The sequence below is a fragment of the Haemaphysalis longicornis genome, unplaced genomic scaffold (genome assembly GCF_048455015.1).
Source record: "Haemaphysalis longicornis isolate Haplotype H1 unplaced genomic scaffold, Haemaphysalis longicornis Haplotype H1 scaffold_1, whole genome shotgun sequence".
Lineage (NCBI taxonomy): Eukaryota > Metazoa > Arthropoda > Arachnida > Ixodida > Ixodidae > Haemaphysalis > Haemaphysalis longicornis.
In genome coordinates this window covers 420997332-421016752 of record NW_027526203.1, presented here as the reverse complement: position 1 = coordinate 421016752, position 19421 = coordinate 420997332, and the positions used below count along the sequence as shown (strand labels likewise).

At 48.2% G+C, this 19421-nt stretch overlaps 1 protein-coding gene and 1 pseudogene across 1 annotated transcript; one reads left to right on the top strand and one right to left on the bottom strand.

The window, feature by feature from the left end:
* Nucleotides 1-303: 303 nt before the first annotated feature.
* Nucleotides 304-2755, top strand: LOC144155643 (glucose-fructose oxidoreductase domain-containing protein 1). The gene has a single exon (XM_077687222.1). It carries the CDS (start codon nt 580-582, stop codon nt 1726-1728), a length of 1149 nt encoding a protein of 382 aa, XP_077543348.1. The 5' UTR covers nt 304-579; the 3' UTR covers nt 1729-2755.
* Nucleotides 2756-12225: 9470 nt separating this feature from the next.
* On the bottom strand, nt 12226-14229 carry LOC144161689 (cullin-1 pseudogene; annotated as a pseudogene).
* Nucleotides 14230-19421: the final 5192 nt, after the last annotated feature.

Genomic DNA, 19421 nt, shown 5'->3' with positions numbered 1-19421 from the left:
GGTGTAATACTAGTCTAGTTCACAATAATGTGTTTTCGAACTAAGAAGTAATAAAAGTGTTTTCCATCTGAATATTTTCCTTGTGAGAAACACGTATAGGACATACAAGATGGTATCTCTTGGCATGTTTTTGGTCCTTTTTTTCACCAAATGGTTCACAGGTATGTTCCGTCAACTACGTCAACTGCTTTGCTGTAGCAGACGCTTTGTCGCAGATGAAAGAAAGGCAGCTAGAATGCTGAAGCACAACAACAGATGGTCTTCATTTATTTGTTTTTTATTTTTCCTGATTCAGCTTTAGCTGTTTTTAGTTGTTTTTAAGTAAGTAGAGGCCTAGTGCCACAAAAGACGTAGTGTGGCACTCCTCCATGTGCGGCGCTCTGTCGCTGTGTCGGTATATTTTTTGTTTTTATTGGTGCTTTTTCACCATAATGCGCGGCTTTCACGGTGGCGTTTTCCGTGCCCGCATTTGTGTTCTAAATGGGCATTCGGCGAAGCATTGTTGTATATGAGAGCTGTGCCGTTATCCCTGGCGCGATGCGGATGTGAGGTGCCAAGCCAGAGTTCCTCGAGCTGAACATGTTGCCGGGGGTCGGTGTTTTCGGAACTGGCAAGTCCGTTCGGGTACTCGTCCCATGTTTGCGCGCTCGCGGATTTAAGGTAGAAGCTATTTGGGGTCGGACCACTGATACGGCGAAGGAAGCCGCCTTGGAGCTGGGCATTCCCTTCTACACCAGCAAGGAAGATGAGGTGTTGCTCCGCAAAAGCGTCGACTTGGTGTGCATCATGTGCTCTCCTCACCAGCACGCCCAGATTGCCGTGAAGGCTCTGGGCATCGGGAAGCACGTTCTATGCGACCGCCCCGCTGCTCTGTCGCAGTCGGAAGTGCTCAAGATGGTCCGAGCGGCGCAGTACTACCCGACCCTTATATCGGTGCTCTGCCACAGCCTGCGCTTCCTGCCAGCGTACGTTCACATGAAGCGGCAGATTCAGGACGGGTACGTGGGCACCGTGCAAATAATCGAGGCCCGAGTGCATTGCGGTTCCCTCGTCCACGACCGCTACGACTGGACGTGTGAGGAGTCCATGGGAGGCGGAGTTCTGTCCACTTTCGGCAGTCACATTATCGACATCGCGGCCTTCGTGACTGGTCTGCGCGCGGTTCGAGTGCACGGCTTGACGAGGACGCTGACCAAAACTACAGATACGGTGTGCGGCATCCGGCAGGTGAGCAGCGATGACTTCTGCACCTTCCAGATGGAGCTGAGCAACGGCTCGTACGCAACGGTCACGCTGAACAGCCATTGCGCGGGCCAGTTCAGCCAGGAACTGCTGGTGTGCGGCACCCGCGGCAACCTGGTGGTGCGCAGTGGAGACCTGCACGGCCAGCGGAGGGGTGCCAAGGAGGAGGTTCTCTACCTGGACGTGGAGGACCTGAAGCAGGCGCCGGACAGCGTGGTGCCCAAGCCGCACGCCAAGGGACTCGTCAAGATGGTGATGGCTCTGCGGGACGCGTTCGCCTCGCGGGCCCACGGCCAGGGCTGGGCCAAAGAGCCGGCCGACAGTGCCGCCAGCTTCGAGGACGGCCTGTACGTGCAAGCCGTCATGGAGGCTGTGCGCCAGTCGTCGCAGATGCGCCAGTGGGTGCGCGTGCAGCTGCTCCAGGACGAGAACCGCCACAAGAGCGCCTTCTGCCGCCTCTATCGAATGGCCAGTGCCTCCATGTAGGCCCCCCCCTGAACCTTATTTATTGCCAGCTCCAAGAGCACCGGGACGCACGCGGGACGGTGGGGTTTGCTTGTTGCGGCCTCAGCTGGAAGGTGGGCATGTTCGCACAGGTGCTATGTGTTCGATGTAGTCCATGCAATTAGGTGCCACTAATGTGCAGCTGGAGCTGAATGGGCATTTATGTGGTCTCTTGCTTTCTTTTGCCAGTATTCTTTTTTTTTTTAGGCGCAGATGCCTTTGATGTACTTATATGAATAGCGGAAAACTGCGTTCAGGTGTATCTATTCTTGCCGACTAACTTAAGTAGTGCAGTATTTAAAGGTGCCTGAGTAGAATAAAATTCAGGGCAACTTGGTAGTCATTCGCAGGTGCTGGCAGGGCATAGTCATCGCACAACCTGCAGCAGTAAGTTGAACTGCCCCGGTGCAGGCGCGCACCAGATCACGAGTTCTGCGCACATTGATGTGGTGCGCACGACCTCATGGAGGCTGGATGTGCATGGCACTTCCTGTTGTGATTACATGGTAGCTGACGATCTCAGGTTGCTTTTAATCTCTGCTGTCATTGTTAGTACCTGTTCAAGTTTTGAATGAGTCTAGTCCTTTTCTACAAATTACCTGTGCTTATCGAGGGAAAGGGAGGCCCCTTTGCCAATGATCTTGAGCATACTGGGAGGGGTTTTCGGGGTTTGTGCTCACTGCTGCATTTATTTTGTTTGGCAGCTTGTTCTCATTTATTATACAGTTGTTTTGCAAACCTGTGGGTGCTTTTTTAACGTTTGTAGTTGTAACTGTGTCACAAACATTGAATGCGTACTTCATTCTTGCTCCCCCTTGACTCTGTAGTGCATCACTTCTCCAAATCTTGTAGGTGTTGCTGCTACAAAGGATTAGTACTTAAGGAAATGTCTCTCCTGCAATTAATAAAACGCACAGTTGTTATACAAACGTTATGAAATGTTCGAGCTAACTTATCAGTAAAGATGCAAGCATAAAATGCAATAAAGTTCATGGGAATCGTTCCACTACATGACCTTGTCTTTGTTATATCTTGTTTTTGTTTTTCTGGCACTTGTCATCTAACAAATTTACAACCTTGTGAATTCATCACCTTAGAATCTAGCGACATGGCTGCACAGCATAGAAAATGGCATTTTTAGTTTTGTTTGCTGGGCAAAATTGCCATGTCTTGTTTTAGTTTTTTTTTTTTTCCTGATGGAGGTAAAAAGCAAAAACACCCATGTGTACGAGATTTCTGTGCATGTTAAAGATCCCCAGGTGGTCAAAATTAATCCAGAGCCCTCCACTACGGCGCACCTCATCACCTGCGTTGTGTCGGCGCGTTAAACCGTACAATCAATCAATTGTTTTAGTTTTTGGTGTCTGCACAAGAAATGAAACAACCTCTTCATTCGATTTCTCCTTTTATATCAGAAACGTGTTATACTGGGGCATCAGAAGTATTGGATGGCAGGGGACAATGCAGGGGCAGAAAAGAAGGTAGTGCAGAATGAAATAACAAAGTTGGTGTGGCCTGTGGGGTGTGGGCTGGTTAAGGTTGTTTTGACAGCCTTAAAAGTACCTGTATACATGCATCATATGCAGATACGGAGTCCCTAAATACTTCAAAATGCAGTGCTTGCTTGCTCGAGTTTGCCTTCCCACATGTACAGATATTTTGTCAAATTTTCCATATTAAAGTAAAAGAAACATCATTGCCTTAAATTTGTAGATGGCTATCAGCAGCAGGGACACTTATGCCTCATTAATGGAAAAATAGATCGCAGATTTGAAATGCCGTTTTTCTGAACTGGTGCCCCGGAAGTCAAGGCGTTACGTGAGTATATGGCCTATCTGCCTAAGCTTTGCAGTCTGTTTTTTAACAGGTTTTTATGCCATGACCCTATCATTTCATTTCTAGCCTCAACAATTCAGGAGTTATTTCTGGTGATATTTGCAGAATACGGGTTGACCTATTTTCTGAACAATAAGTCAAGGCGAAGAAATTTGCCTTCTCGCCTTGGCTATCTTCACTTATGTTGACATGAAATTATTTATCGGAATTTTTTTCATGTGAAATGAAGCGTCTGCTATTGTTGCTGTGCTTTTACGTAGGATTTCCCCAGACGAGTCTTCCCAGGTATCCACATTAATTGTGAATGGTATTGCCAAAACAATTTTACTTACTAAAAAAAATATATATCATATGCCACGAGAATATGAATTTGAAAGAAGTTTTGGCACTACAAAAAGTCCGCATTTGAGAGTTCCGGATCAGGAATGAGTTTCCAGAAGATCTGAGGGTGAATATCCCTGTTAAATTTGGCTGTCTGACAACAAGTAAGCATTCTTCATGTGTAATTGCTATTAATATTTAATGTTGCTTTGAAAGGCTTATCTGTAAGACTATGGCAACAGCACTGCCATCCCATTTTCATTGACTTGTGCTGCTTTTTTTATCCCAGGAGTAGGGTGGGAAACTAATGAGCTCAAATGTGCAAGTTTGCCAGTCTTCAGAAGAAATGTGAAGAGGTAGCAGTGTTATTTTCAAGACATGCAGGTCAGGACCAGAACTGCTGCATTGGTAATGTATGGCATTCAGTGCGGGATGTTGATGAAATTGGGTATGCCCCGGTGTGCATGCAACACATGCGCACATAGGGGGATTGTTGAAGCGGAGAGTTGGGCGAGTTGGTTGCTGACTTGCGAACTCGTACTGCTAGCGAACTTTAACACTGGACGAAGAAGGAAAATAAATACACTACAAAACACCCCAAGAAAAGACGAAATACACTAGCGTGTGTTTCGTCTTTTTCTTCTTTGTCTAGTGTTAAAGTTCATTAGAGTTCATTAGAGGGGGATTAGCCTAGGTTTGATGGGGAGCTAAACAGATAATATTGATCAGTCATTTACAACCAGGCAATTGTTTAAATCAAAAATAATTTTACCTGGCGCTAAAGTTTGCAGCAGCCCCACGTGGTCATCCTTCAAACATACTCGTGGAGGGGGGTTTGTGCCAACATTATGGATTTTCTCATATAACTAGGTCTGGCTGCCTGCATTCCTGCATGTTGATGGGTAAGCTGTTGAGGGCTTAGTTTCTGGTGCAAAATGCAGCACTGCAATGTGTTCCTAAATGCTTTAATTAAGAACAAAAATATTACTTCCCTAAAGTTGATTGATTGATTGTGGGGTTACGCGCCAACACTTCACAGGCGATGAGGCGTGCCGTAGTGGAGGGCTCCGGATTATTTTTGGCCACGTGGGGATCTTTAAATTGCGCCGTAATCTCAAACACACAAGCGTTTTTCATCAATCTCTTTTTTTTTTTTTCTGTGTGTGCACTGCTTCATCGTTATGAGCATTCCCATTACAGTATAAGTCAGCATAGGAAGTTGGTAGCATCCGCCACTTGCCTAATACAGAATCCACTGCAGCACCAGTATCATGCTGTATCCTGCATCATCAGCATCACTGATGCCTCTGCACTGGAGGCGAGAGAGTTTCACAGCATCACTTTCCTTCTAGTGAAATGAAATTGTACACAAAACGCGTCAGATTAGGTTAGGTTTATGTTAGGGCCGGTTGCCTTGAGAACAGCCTTTTCAGGTATGTGATGCTGCAGAATGACCTGCAAATGGGCTCTCCCGCAAGAGTTAGCCTTCTGTGATGCCCTCGGCAGGCTGCGGTGGTGATACATGTGTGAACAGGAACACAAATTTGAGCATTCCGTCGATTTTCCTGCATAAGGCACAGAAATGGTGTTCTGCACGGGTGAACGATGTATCACCTAACATCCCAGTGAATCTATTCATATTTTAATCATGGTTTATTATTTCAGACAAATAATTGGTTAATTACCTACGAGCATGGCCGAGAAGGAAGGGGAGATGGCATTTACTGTTGGCTTGGTGGGCTACTTACTCCCTGGGTCACTTGGGGACCCTTGGGCATCCTCGGGATTTTTTTGAAGAGGTACAAATTTTGGAGGGTGGATGGGGGAAGGGCAAACACTTTTATTTATTTATTTATTGTTACCTCAAGGGCCCTTTTGGGGGGCATTACATGCGGGGCGGGCAGATAAAAATGTCAGAGAAAATACAGTGCAAATGTGTAAACATTAAGGGTAGCCAAGAGGTGACAGCAAAATATGCACTCTTCTAGCAATTTGAAATGATGGTTTTGCATGCCAAAGCTACACCTGGGCTGGGGCATGTTGTAGTGGAGGGCTATTGATTGGTTTAGACTTTGTACACTCTGCTACAATTTAAAAAGCAGCAACGGAAGTTGCCCGTGGGCCTAATCACTTCAACTGACTATTCCTCCGCACGCCGCAAATAATCCGCTGCTGAGTGTTTTGGGAAGCACAAAATAAAATCAGGCCATGAACAATTAACTAGCAAACTTAAAGGAGCCATGAAGAGAAAATACAACTTCGTTTAATTTAAAAGAACTAGGATTCAGTATCTCACTCAGCTCCATTACAGCCACAAAAGATGTTTTTTAACGAAAAAAAAAGCAAGAAGTATTTAAAAACTTTCAAATTTTGCGCCACAGTGACGTGTTATGAGCGAGAATGACGTCAGATGGGCCAACAATAAAACATAATTTTCAGTGCGTTAACTGCACGTTAGCATTAAAATGATGCGGTCAAATGCAACTACAGGCCCCATTACAGACGTCCAGTCATGTGTCGTCGCGACAGGCCAGTTAGGCGGCCGCCAATCGCACAAACAAGGTTTCGTGACGTCATAGAAAAGTTGCGGGAAATTGGCTAGGGGGTCGCGACTGCTCCACACGTTTTCTTTAATATCTCCGTTATTTGTTTGAAGATTGCGATAATATTGGTATCATTGTTATCGGGACTAAGCAGTCTTTCTAATAAACCCAACTTGTATTTCGTCTTCATGGCTCCTTTAATGCTCTTTCAAGTGCAAATTTTTGAAGTCAAACTCTGTGAGAAAAGCGAGCAATTTCACTCATTAACCCAAGCAACCACGGACCGTCCGTGGGACGTCCGAAATACAGCCGAACATCCAAGGCCCTGTTTGGACAGCCACTGTACGTCCATGTTCGGGTGCGCATTTTCGGACGTACAGCGGACATTTCTAGAAACTGATGTACACATCCGAATGACATACGCCAGTGGACGTACAAAGTTAGTACGAAGATTCAAATAATGGCGCAAATTGAACATAAAAGCAAGAACAAAAAAGCTACTTTGCTGTTCAATTACAAAGATTTTGTACATCAACTGGTATGCTGCAAGTTTCATCTGCATATTCCTAATATTAAGAATAATTTCTTTAATTTTTTGAAGCATCTCACCAACTCCAACGTTGATCTCTTTGGGGAAGGATATATAAGAAAGGAGAACCGCTAACGAATCATGTGAAGCAGGTTCACCGGTTCACTGTGTTCCTGTATGCCTGTCTGTCCGGTAGTGCGTTAGTCTTGTGTTTTTACTATTCGTTGTCGGAACATAAGCGTCTCGTTATGTGATTCTAAAAAATTTTACTGAACATCCAAAATACAGCCAATTTCGGACGTCCGACTGGACGTACGGAAGTGTTAAATCCGGACGTGCCGCGGACGTACATGGTACGTCCATCGGCGCTGAAACGGACGTCCCACGGACGTCCGGTAGAGCTGGAATGGACGTACGGTAGACGGCCGACGTACGTCCGGTGGTTGCTCGGGAAGTGCGATATCCTTTCAAAAGTCGTGTGCATTGACATCACACTGTGCATTGACATGACAATGGAAACATCGAAATTGTACATGCAGGTGGAAAAAAATGCGCGATTGAAGGAAATGCTCAAAAGTTCGTAGTGGTATTCGCTTAAATTATGTGTGGTAACTCAGTTTAGATCCTAATGAAAGCAGAATTAGCCCTCATTCACACAGCCGTTTTGCACCCCGTCACGTCACCATCGCGTCACCGTCTTCCGTCATGGGTGACGGTTTTTCGGGCGATTTCTCGCCGGAAACGGTGTGACGGTGACGGTAGGCCGAGCTCTACGTTTCCGTCACGTCAACGCGACGGGACCATGCACCGCGTAAACCAGCTAATCAGAAAACAAGTTTTCATGGCTGAATTTAGCGAAAAGTGAGCACAAGCCATTTTCTTTACTTTTCAGATAAAGCACGCTCAATTCTAGGCTAAACTGATCACTAGGCAGAAGACCCTGTACTATGACCGAGAGCTCCAGTTCGAACGCTAACGTCTCCGTCGCGGTTTCTTGACGTGACGGTGCCGTGACGGAGAAGGTGACGGCTGTGAAACTTCCGCTTACCATAGTGCGGACCCTTAGAAGTAAAAGGTCACCTTGCAAATTAAAATCATGTTTTATAAGTTTTCTGGTTAGTTTCAGCGATAATGTTGAGAATACTGCTGTATTATTTACTATTGCGCTTATCTCCCACATCAATGATTATAAGTGCAATTGATGTGACTTTGCCTCTACACAAATCCTCTGAAAGGGGGAACCGTCTCCCCTTCTCTCCTAACCGACACATATTGGAATGCTCCCCACCATGCATTTTGACAGATCGCATGCTGTACGAATGTGATTGTGAAAGCAGCAAGTTCGCGGTGGCAACGAAGGAAGACTAAAAATTTGTAGCTGTTTTTTATTTCTGTATTTTTTGACGTTGTCTTTGCTGTAGTGTTACTTGTTTGTGGTAAAGTAAAAAGAAAGGAAGTGCAATGGGGATATCTTTGAGCTCGGCAGGGAGCTCACCTGCATACAATCCATTACGGGGGAAGGGAAGTAACGGGAGAGTTAAAGGATAAAGAAGAGTGTTAGGGAAATTCAGAAAGAGAGGAGAAAGAATAAGAAATAGCTGCCGGTCCGAGCACATCAGTCAGTAACACGAGTCCGGGCTACAGCATGTGTGGGGCCGGTCGTCTCCAGGTAATGGAGCAGATGGGCGAAGACTTCCCGTTGGGTTGCCGCAGGCCCCTTCGGGAACAGGAGGTCCTCCACGCCGGCGCAGGGAAGGAAGGCATTAAGAGAGAGAGAGTAAACGTGTTTATTGCGAAAAGCAATAGGGAGGAGTCCTCAGTCCAACACCCCTTGAGCTTTCCCGGCCTCAGCAGCCCTCAACACCAGCAGGCGCTGGTCATTGAGGTCGGAAACTGCGCCAGTAGGGGTGGCGGACCCGGCAACCAGGGCTCAGAGACAAAAGTGCTGCACACGGTGACACTGACTCATAGGGCACCCCGTGATTCGTGCAGGGAGTGTCTGCCCTATGTCATGCCTATCCTTCCCTCTAATAATCTCCTCCCTGTAGTTATACTTTGAAGCGACGGCTGGGGTGCCAAACTTGTGCCCACCCGATACAAAGGGGGTACCCACATCATAATCATCATCATCATCACCTGGTCAGAGCTCTCTTCTATAGCTCGTAAGAAGAAAGGGGGGGGGGGGGGGATTTCGCGAATGTAGTGGGGCGTGGGCGCAGCCCCCTACCATGTGAAACAGCGTCCCGGGGGCGCCACAGAAGCGGCATAGTTGGGAATATACGGGGGAAGGGGGGGGGGGGGCAATATATGGCATTTAGTGGGATGGGGGAAGTATTCGTCTGTAAAGCACAGAGCTGCCGTACCTCCTCTTTCGTTAGGTGTTTATGCGGTGCTAGATAGATGTGCACCTTCTAACTTAAAGTGTTGAGTTATTTCGTGATACGTGATCAACGGGGTTGGTCTCTCCTGCTCGCCTCCCGTGCCCGGTGGTATAACTCTCTGGCCAACAGGTGGACCGTGGGCGGTTTCGTTGCCCGGGACGTCAGAATGGGCGGGTGCCGATATGATCATGATGGATCTGTCTGGTGGACGCTGGCAGATGATTTGAAGTGTTGTCCGGTGAATTCGCCCGCACGAGAAGTTACGGCACGTTTGCTGCGAATCTGGGAGGATTACTTTGGCTTTAGTTGGCGTCATGGCGAGAGCGATGGCCGCTTCTTCCGCTTGTAAGGTCGTATCCGAGTAGGGTTAGGCTGGTGACGTGCTTATTGTTCTGGACAACCATGGCTGTGATTGCTTTTATGCCGGGATAGGAAGACGCGTCCGTGTATGCTGTGGTTGGTTCCCTCCCGTAGTATGTGTGGATGGCCTAGGGAGCGGTGAAATGTACAGCAGTTTCCTGATATTGTGGCCGAGATTTCTCATTTGAGATGCCTGACGCTGCAGAGGGGATGTGAGCCCCAGACGAGAGAGAACAATCCTCCCTGTGCTTGTGCACATGACTCCCAGCCCCAATCTTTGGGTCGAAAGGTCGGCTTCTATGAGCTCGTCGGCCGTATTGTGCAGGCCGAACTTTAATAACTTGCCGGTAGCCGTGCTGACGAGAAGTCCGTGAGCCTGTTTGTAGGCCTTCCTATAATAACATCCAACCGTTCCATTTCTGACTTGGAGAGAAGAGCATTGGGTTTGACTATGACGTATGTAATATAATTCTTGAGATTATGAATGCTTAGATTGGACAAGGCGAAGGTTGACGGCCTCGCGCATTGCCCGTGTTTTGGTAGTTACACGCCTGATCATATGTGTGACTTGGTCCGGGAATGTTTGAACCTATTTATTAGGAGGAAGGCCTTGACGCATAAGCGCTCGGTGGAGCTCTGCTCTCGGCGCCGCGTGGTGGGGGCAGAAGCAGAGTAGGTGCTCCTGCAGCGTCTCTTGTTGCGAACAGTCCGCACATGTAGGGGAGTCCTTGCGCCCGTGTCGGTGCAGGCCATCCGCCACATTGCAGCAGTCAAGCCGGGTGCGGAGCAGCAGGCAGCTATACTGTACTGTCATCTAGTATGCGTATAATGAGGAGTGAAATGGGAGCGAACTCCTTCAGCGCTGCTAGGGCAAAACGACGCTCGCTGCTGCAGTGCACGTCGTTCTGCACTTCGTGTCGGGCCCTGCACCAGGTGGTCCTCCTCGGGGCGCCCGTGTGGTTTCTAGTTTCCCGCCCGTCCACGCGACTCCCGAATTGAAGAACACATGCGTTTGCATGCCAGTACCGCGTCGTTTCAAAGCGACCGCCGTCGTTCGGCCCCAGAGAGCGAGAGAGAGACGGAACAAGGAGGGGAAGGCGTTTGACTCGACGGAGGGATGAAACAAACAAAGAACAAACTCCAAGGACACCTAGATACTTCTTATAAGGAGTTGTGAATGCGGAAGCATAATTGTCCAGGGGCTCAATTCTCTAAAACGAGGGGCGTCATTTTGAAGCGACGCGATGTTGGCATGCAAATGCATGTATTCTGGGGTTGCGGCGTCGCTTTAAGGGGCGGGAAACGGTAGAAATCACATGGGGCACGCCGCGGTGCACCACGTGGAGCATGGCGGCAAGAGACGTGCACTGTCCCTAGAATGCATGCATTTCCTTGCCAACACCGCGTCGTTTCAAAATGACGCCCGTCGTTTCAAAGAATTGAGCCCCAAAACACGATACGCTTCAGCTCCAAGCCCACAAAATTATTTCAATATTCGATTGCTTTTACCGCCATGCGTGATCCAATCGCGCAAATCCTCATTCGGCAACACAAGTTGAGCGCGGCAAAGCAGCAGGTGAATTGCCTCATTTTCGACTGTTTTCATCATCATATAAACTACTTAATTGTAGCTCGTGGTAAAATTGCGTTAACTGTCATTCCAGTAAGGTATTCTTCTTTATATTTGAGCTCAGTAGTATGTCGTTTTAGTGGTTTCTTTGTGGACTAATTCAAATTTAATCGAAATTTATCTAGCTGTCAGTCACACCTACAAAACGAATTAAGAATTAGGCACTGCCCAGGCCCTTCAAGGGAAGCGAGGCGAGTAGTCAATCCCGTAACGATTACTCGCTTCGGCAAATCCGAAAGCTCTATGTCACGGCTGGCAGTGGTTAATTTCCTCACTAAAAATTAAGCGCGAACCCAGATAGGGACAAGAACGAGACACGGTAGCAGCTCTTATTACCAACAGAAAACTTTATTTAAGCGCGTATACAGTCGGACAAAGCTAAAGTATCAGGCACGTAGGACGTCTGCGCATGCAACGCCCCCTCACCCCTTTTTTATCCTATTTCCTTTAGGAAGGAAATAGGACAGGAAGGAAATAGGATAGGATCGCTGCACACTAGTGAGGAACTCTTTGTCCTTGACCCTGTCTCAGTTCGACTTTAATTTTCAGTGATAAATGTTCCCCACCTAGCTCATCTTCACTTTTAGTTAATTTCCGCCAGCGGAGACACTTCCATACTTACCAAAACATGCTCACCGACTCCCGCAGACGCTATTTCTGTCTAACGTATCCACAGTTCTTTTTTCAGGGCGTAACCATATATGTACAGCGCTCAGAATGAAGCCCCACGCTCATTTTCTGCCAATGGGTTTATTGTGGTTGGCCTCAGTTACAAAGCAAGACGCCTGCACATCTTGCCAGTCGGATTGTCGCGTTGAACAAATTCAAATTAAATGTTACGCGAATTCTCCCCCTGCATGATGCTCCGACTGTCATACTTCAGGCAACATAATGGTAGGTGTTCAACTGGAGGCCGTCTTTTTCTAAGTACCCGTTTTCGATGAGGTTGGTTATGCATTCTTCGATAAGATTCGTGTCTGGTCCAAACTTGCGCTCCAGCTGGCGGACAATTTCTGTGATGAGCTCTTGGTGCTGAAGCGTTTTTCTAATCTTCATGATGCGCACAATGGAAGATTGCACGAGCATCTTTCGTTCGTCGTCAATCATCTTCTGTGTGACATGTTGCTCGGCTTTCAGCTCTTCCTCGAGAGGCTCGTTGATGTCGACCACGAGATTGTTGTTGTGGTAGCCTTCAAAGAGGGACACAATTGTATCTGGTCGTAGCTTAACGAATTCCTCCGTCTTCTCCCCATGGCACAAGATAAGCCTGCATTTCAGAAGGGATTCCAGTACCTGCTGGAGAATTCTCATGTCCATACTGGTGCCTTCTTGCAGTTGCTGCACCGTGAAAGAGAGCCCTTGGTTGTACTGGAGGAGAACAGCAATCTGGAAGGTTGATGCATGCAGGGTGTAGTCCTCCTTGAAGCAGCTCGTCACTAGTTCGCCCTTGGATAAGTTGTGGAGAGGCTGTATCTTCCTAGTGCTGTACAGCCCGCTGTAGAATGTAGCGAAGCTCTGAACGATGCCTTCCAACTCGGGAGGAAGCTTGAGGTAGGAAGAAAGCCTGAAGGGCCACAGCCCAGAGGCCAGAACATGGATGCTGAAATCTAATCGGAAGCATTCATTGGAGTTTTTAATGTGCCTCACAAATTGCTCGTTCACCTCTTTGCTAGCTGACACATCGCGGAACATGCGCTGGAGTGTCCAAGCGTACCCATTACCACAGGCATCTCCGAACTTGTGCATCAATTTTTCTTCCATGCCTTCGCTGACTGAGAGCCGTTGTAGTAGTCGCGTGGCCAACACTTGGGTGCAGCACTTCTGGAACACTTCTTTGTCGTCTATGTACTGTAGCATGGCAGTGAAGCCGACAACAGCGTCGTCCAGCTGAAGTTGTGGCGCTTCAGAGCTTCTACTGAGAAGGGTGTCACAGTACGCAGCGAAAAATTCGGGGGACTTTCGAGTCGACTGGTCAAGGAACGTGACAGCGTTGTTGTTGATGAACCTTTTGCAAGCAATGCTGAGGAAGAGAACAAAGCATGCGTCATTGGCGAAGGCGGTAAGTACGATGTCGTTGTACTTGCGGTAGACTTGCATAAGGATGTCAACGTGGAGAGTGGGATCCTTGGCCGCCATATCGCCCACGCGTTCAACAGCTGACATTCCTTCCGCGTATACGTGTTCTTCAAACATCGCGGCCAAATTGAAAATTGCATCACTCGAGCGCGACATCAGCTGGTACATGTTAACGAGGCCGTCTCGTCTGTCTTCGCTCAGGAAGTTTTTGAACTCCGAGCGCAGTGATTTGAAATTCTTCTGTATCAGAACTTCCCAAAGAGTACGCACAAGAGGTTTCAGCGTCGACGCGTGCAAGTACAGTTCCACTCGCCGCTCTTCCTCATCCAGGTGCTGCTCGACTTTCTTAACGTACTCGGATACGGGGTTCTGTTCGAACAGCTTCGCTGCCACCCGTTGGTAAAAGCGCTCGGTGTTTTCCAGGAAAGGGCATTCGAAGGCGGTCTTGTACACTTCCAATTCGGGCTGTCTCTTGGACGGGTCTTCCTTAATCTCAATCAGACCAAGCTCCACGTAGCTGAATACGACGCTTCGAATCCAGCTGATGTCAACAGGCCCCCCACGGCGCTCGTTTTCAATCAGGTCAAGCACGCCATCCCTGACCTTCGTGCCGTACGCATGGAGGAACACGTCTCTCCAAGTTAGAAGCGACAACTGGTACGTCGTGTATAGCCTTTCTGTGCATTCAGGCCACTCGTTCTTCAAGCTATTTACGTTGCGGAAAGGCAAAATGTGGCTGAGCCTCTCACTGCAAGACTTGAAGCGTTCCCACTCACTACTGTAAAAGCGTAGGATGTCGTCCGCCATTACTAAGCCATTCGCAGAATTGGAGAGGGTTGTGACATGATTAGAGAGGAAAGTTTTGAGGTATTTGTAAAGCTCGTACCCGGCCACACGATGTCTCGGTGTCTCTCGAAACGCCTTGACTCTGCAGAGGTTCATCGCACGCGTGTACAGGGCCATGTATCTTGACTTCGTCAGAGGTTTCTTACCAAGGTAAATCTGCTCGATGGCGCCTCGGAGGTCGTCCCACCCCTCATCAGTGCCGGTGCTGAGGGATCCCATGGAAAATTCTCTTCTTTCTGGGTGCAGGCCTCAGGGCAAGTCTGCTTTCTTTTTTGTCTTCGGCATGGCGTGTGCAGACAGAGAGACGGCGAATGCCCAGGGCTTGATGTGGATAAAATTCTAGCAACACATAAAAGTGAAGAAAAAGGAAAAACAAGCGTATTAGAAGGTGAAAAAATATATTTCGTCTTTCTTCCTCTTTAACCGTCGGCAACCTACAGATGAGGAACGTTTCCTATCCCGGTTTTGAACTGATGAGCCGGTGAGGCCTGCTCCTAACATCGGCACGAGACGATGGTTCACGCGAATAATGTTTACTTAGCATCCTAAATCTAGATGGGGTCAAAGAAAAATAAACTTTCAGAATAAATTTACGTTATAGGTCTTAAGACCAAGAAGGGAAAGCGTTACTTCGTCGTCTAGAAGGCGTTGTGGAACGAAGTTGCTGCATGCCCCTGCATGCCGCCGAAGTGCTGACGGTCAGCTGACAAAGCAAGGATAGCAGCAAGGGTCTTTGTATACAGTGGCAAACAAAAAACTATGACTCATTGGTGCCAGCGCCGAGAGGGGGGAACGACGCCCCTGCGCAGGCCGAGAGGATGCTGAGACGCCGCGCCCTGTCTTTCTTTTCCGCTGCAGTGTTATTGACCGCCAGTGTACCTGCACGCCTCCTCCTTCCCGCACCCCTTGTGTCGCTGCACCCGATTTCTGCTGCAGGTAGGTGCATGTGGTCACGGTCGTCGTTTCCGGTTGGCGGAGATTGCATCGTATCCGCGGATGCCGGCGAGGAGAACGGCTGCTGCGCACGTTAGTGCATACGAGAAAACGCTCAGTGAGCCAAGTAACGTAGTCGTAATAAAGACAAAGGTGCCCAGAACAGACCGAAATGAAGGGCAAAGAAGCGGGCAAAAATTCACAAGCCATCGCCCCAGGATTATACGAACTACAGCAACTGTGTATCCTACAGCTACGATGTTGGGATAGTACTTTAGGGCAATATTTTATATGGTACTTCCTAGAGGTGTCACTTGAAAAGGAAAATGCATGCCGCATCCCTGAGCGTGGGCGTGCGCATGCGCGCGCGCGTGTGCGTGCGTGTGTGTGCGTGAGTGACTGAGAGAGAGAGAGGAGGAGAGCTCGAATATGAACCCTGCTACCGGCAGGGGTTGCTATATATATATATATATATATATATATATATATATATATATATATATATATATATATAGAGAGAGAGAGAGAGAGAGGAGGAGAGCTCGAATATGAACCCTGCTACCGGCAGGGGTTGCTATATATATATATATATATATATATATATATATATATATATGTGTGTGTGTGTGTGTGTGTGTTTGTCAGGTGGCGATGATTACAGTGATGGGGGTTTGTGTAAGAGATTCTCGACACAACAGCGGGAGAGGAAACAAAAATAAAATATGAAAAAGAATGGCAGGAAATCAAATGCTAGAAACAAACCTCTAAGAGTAAGTTGACTAAAAAGTAAAGTAAATGGTGCCGAAGAAATAGAGAACACCAAACCAACAAAACGAAAATATACGTACACCCTGTGTCAAAAATTTCTAGGCCAAACTTAAGCCTACTGGACCACAAAGAATTCAAAGAATAAGCTGTTCCTTTAAATGTGACAAAAATATTTTATGACAGTGAGAAAGAAATGCGCTTTCTCTAGCTTTCCGGCATAAAACGTTTCAGCCCCGCTGGGTACGTAAGCTTGCACATTGGATTTTTGCGGCCTGCGCACTTTCGGCTTGACATAGAAAATTTTGTAAAAGACTGTGCATGACAACGCAAAATTCATACATATATAGTCACGCGCACAGGTGATTCTCCAGTCCGATAAAAAAAAGGTTTTAATTTCTGGTCTATGCCCACTGGGATGATGTATTATGTGTGCGTAGGCGTGGGTATGCAGCGAAACGGGGATGGATTTCCGATGTTGCCTTTTCAAGTTGCTGCTAAATTTAGAAGCCATGGTGAGCTTTTCTTTCGCCTTCTGCAGATGCATGCGCTTTTACACCAGGCGAAGCATTTCAACAAAATCGAAACTGAAAAAAAGGGTGCTTCAACCCATCTGGGTTGAGGCACCCGATTTATAACGTTTCCTGGACGAGTTTTGCGTCCTTTAAAAAGCATATGCATATCAAAGTTCCTACATGTATCTTAGATTTAGATTCAGTGTTTGTTTCGAGAAAACGCTTAGGCACGCTAGCTCCATCAATTAATGGAGCTTGCCTAAGTCCTGTAAAGAATGAACATCGCAAAATCAGCACCCTGTAGATCTAGCTATCAGGCTCCTAAACTTCAAAAGATAAACCTCGATGCATGCATGATGATGCATTTGGGTGGAATCAGCTAGCGCCACATGACACGGACCGGCCTTGCCGTGCATCGGCTGGCGTGCTTCGCAGGTCGTTCATGGCGCGAGGAGCGGGCCGGCCAGGCATGCAGCGACCTTGGCAACGCACGCGACAGTGTGCACCAACCATGCCGCTGCTCAGCCAGACTACGCCACTCCCCAATTCCTTTGGTGCCCAGTATTCCCGCCGAGTTCACTACGACCTCGCGCAGTTTCTAACCGCCTGCCCGATGCAGCCAATGATGGAGCTCCGAGGCTAGCAATTTAATCTTGGAACCGAGGAGGGAGGGAAGGTGAGGGAAGTGCATTCACGCACATCTGTCGCACACGTCTCTCTCAAGGAGCTTGATTTCCACCAAATGCCCAGCCCGAAGCTGCTCACCAAGACCGAGTTCGAGGAGCGAAAATGTACGCACGCCGAGGCAGCCCGACGCCGCTGGACCCATCAGGCTGGCGCTCCATACAAGTGCGAACGCGGGACACCAACGCGATTGAACTTTATTCTGGATCCGTTGGGTCAACGGTGGGTGGTGACGCAGCGCTTGGAGGGTACCGGTGACCTGGGCTGCTCGCTCAGCGAGCGAGTCGTTGCTGGACCCGAGAATCCGTGCTGCCGTGACGCCGCCTCCCAGTGCTCCACAGAAGTGATAGAGGGAATGGTTAGTGAGGGCATTGCCAAATCACATGAGCAACTGTTTTGTGGGCTCCATTGGGGAGAGGGAAATATAGATGGATAAATTGCGTGAAGTCTGGCACGACAGGGGAGGGTATTGGTTCAGAGAAGGCACCAGTATCGTTCCTCCGTGATAGAGTGACCAATGGGGTGGAGGGTAGCGCCGGCCAGAGAGGCGGTAGTGGCAAGTGACTTAATGGAAAGTTAGAAGGCTGTCGCGCGTCGATTGGGCTCCTTAATTAAGGAGGGGTGCGGCTTGGGCCGGCTCGGTCGGTTAGCTCTCGAGCTGCAAGGTTAGCCGCTTCATTTCCTTCCAGCCCCGTATGGGCAGGAGTCTAAATCAGCTCCGCGTGGGAGGTGGGAGGATCTCGAAGGAGGACTTTGGGAGCCTGCGAGGAAATATTCCCCCGGGCAAAATTTCGAATGGCCGTTTTCGAATCGGAGATAACTCAATCACGGGTGTAGGCCGGGGAGGGAGCGCTAGCGCAGTAGACGCCTCTTCCGCAGTGGCAGGAGAGCGCATTCGGATAGTCAGTGAGTGGTAAGAGGTTGCTTTTGGATCAAAGACAGCGATGACTGCGTAGGCGTCGTGACGGCCATAACTAGCGGCGTCCATGGCACATATGCGGTGGACTGGCCCATGGGCTAGTTGCGTGCAAGGACGCGTGCGCGGTGTTCACGGCGTTTAATATTGTGATCCCGGTTATTACGGGGTATCGGCCGCACGAGCAGGAGATTGAACAAGTTGGAGATTGATCAAGCTAAACACTTATGAAGATTAAGGAGATCCAGATTAAAAAGGCGAGGAGAAAGGATTGCTCCTTGAGGGGTACCAAATGAGGGCATGTGAATGGTGTCTGATACTAAGCCACCGACGTGAATCACGGCAGTACGATCAGTAACGAATTCTAGTGTAAACCCGTTGCCCGGGTTAGTCATTGCAAGATTATGGAGTATAGCTCGGCGTTTTGGTGATATGTTGAACTAAGCGGGCATGGTGATGTGTTCAGGAACTTTCCCGCATGAAGTGAGGGATATGGGGTGGAGATATTCCAATTTAAATGGTTTTCCGAGTTTGGGTATTAGGGTTATTTGGCGTGCTTTCCTGAAGGAGCGAAGTGCCTGTGGTCCAATAGAGATTATAGTACTATGTGAGGATGTAGATGGAGTTGTGTAAATTTCGGAGGAGCTTATTGGTTAAACAATCTTGCCCAGGTGCTGATCGAGGCCGAATCTTCACGAGTGCCGCTCTGACCTCCGTTTCTGAGCTTTTTTAAGTCGGGTTACTGTCGCCCGTGTATGATGGGAGCTCTGTGGTATCCCCATGGGCTATGTAAAGTGTACGAAGACGATCCAGGAGTTGTGTACCTTCATCGGGGAATTGTTGGATAATTTTTATAAGCCGATTATTAGTAGCTGTTCGCGAGTGACTGGGATCCAGCATGTGTTTAAGGAGGGCCCAAGTACGCCGCCTCATGCTGAGATTACCTTTCATCTGTTCACATACCTAGCCCCACTGTGCACGAGCAATTTCAGAGGTATAAGTCTCTATCGTTGTAGTGAGAGAGGCTAACCTAACTTTAAGGCGCTTGTTGTGTTTCTGCTTACGCCGTATACGCTGTATGCTGCCTTCGCCAAGTCCTTTCAAAGACGCGCGTTATTTCAATACACACAGTCTCAAGTTTTGCATGCGAAGCATATCTTGGATTACACTGGCAGGTTTTTAGGTGTCAATTTTTTGGCGCTGCTTCTTCTCGGCCTTTTCAGGGACCCTATACCATGGCGAAAATAATGTTGCGCTACAACGAAGAGCACGAACAGCAATTACGCGGTATTTTCCGAACTACTTGCACGGGCAAAACATGAGCACAGGAATGGGAATAC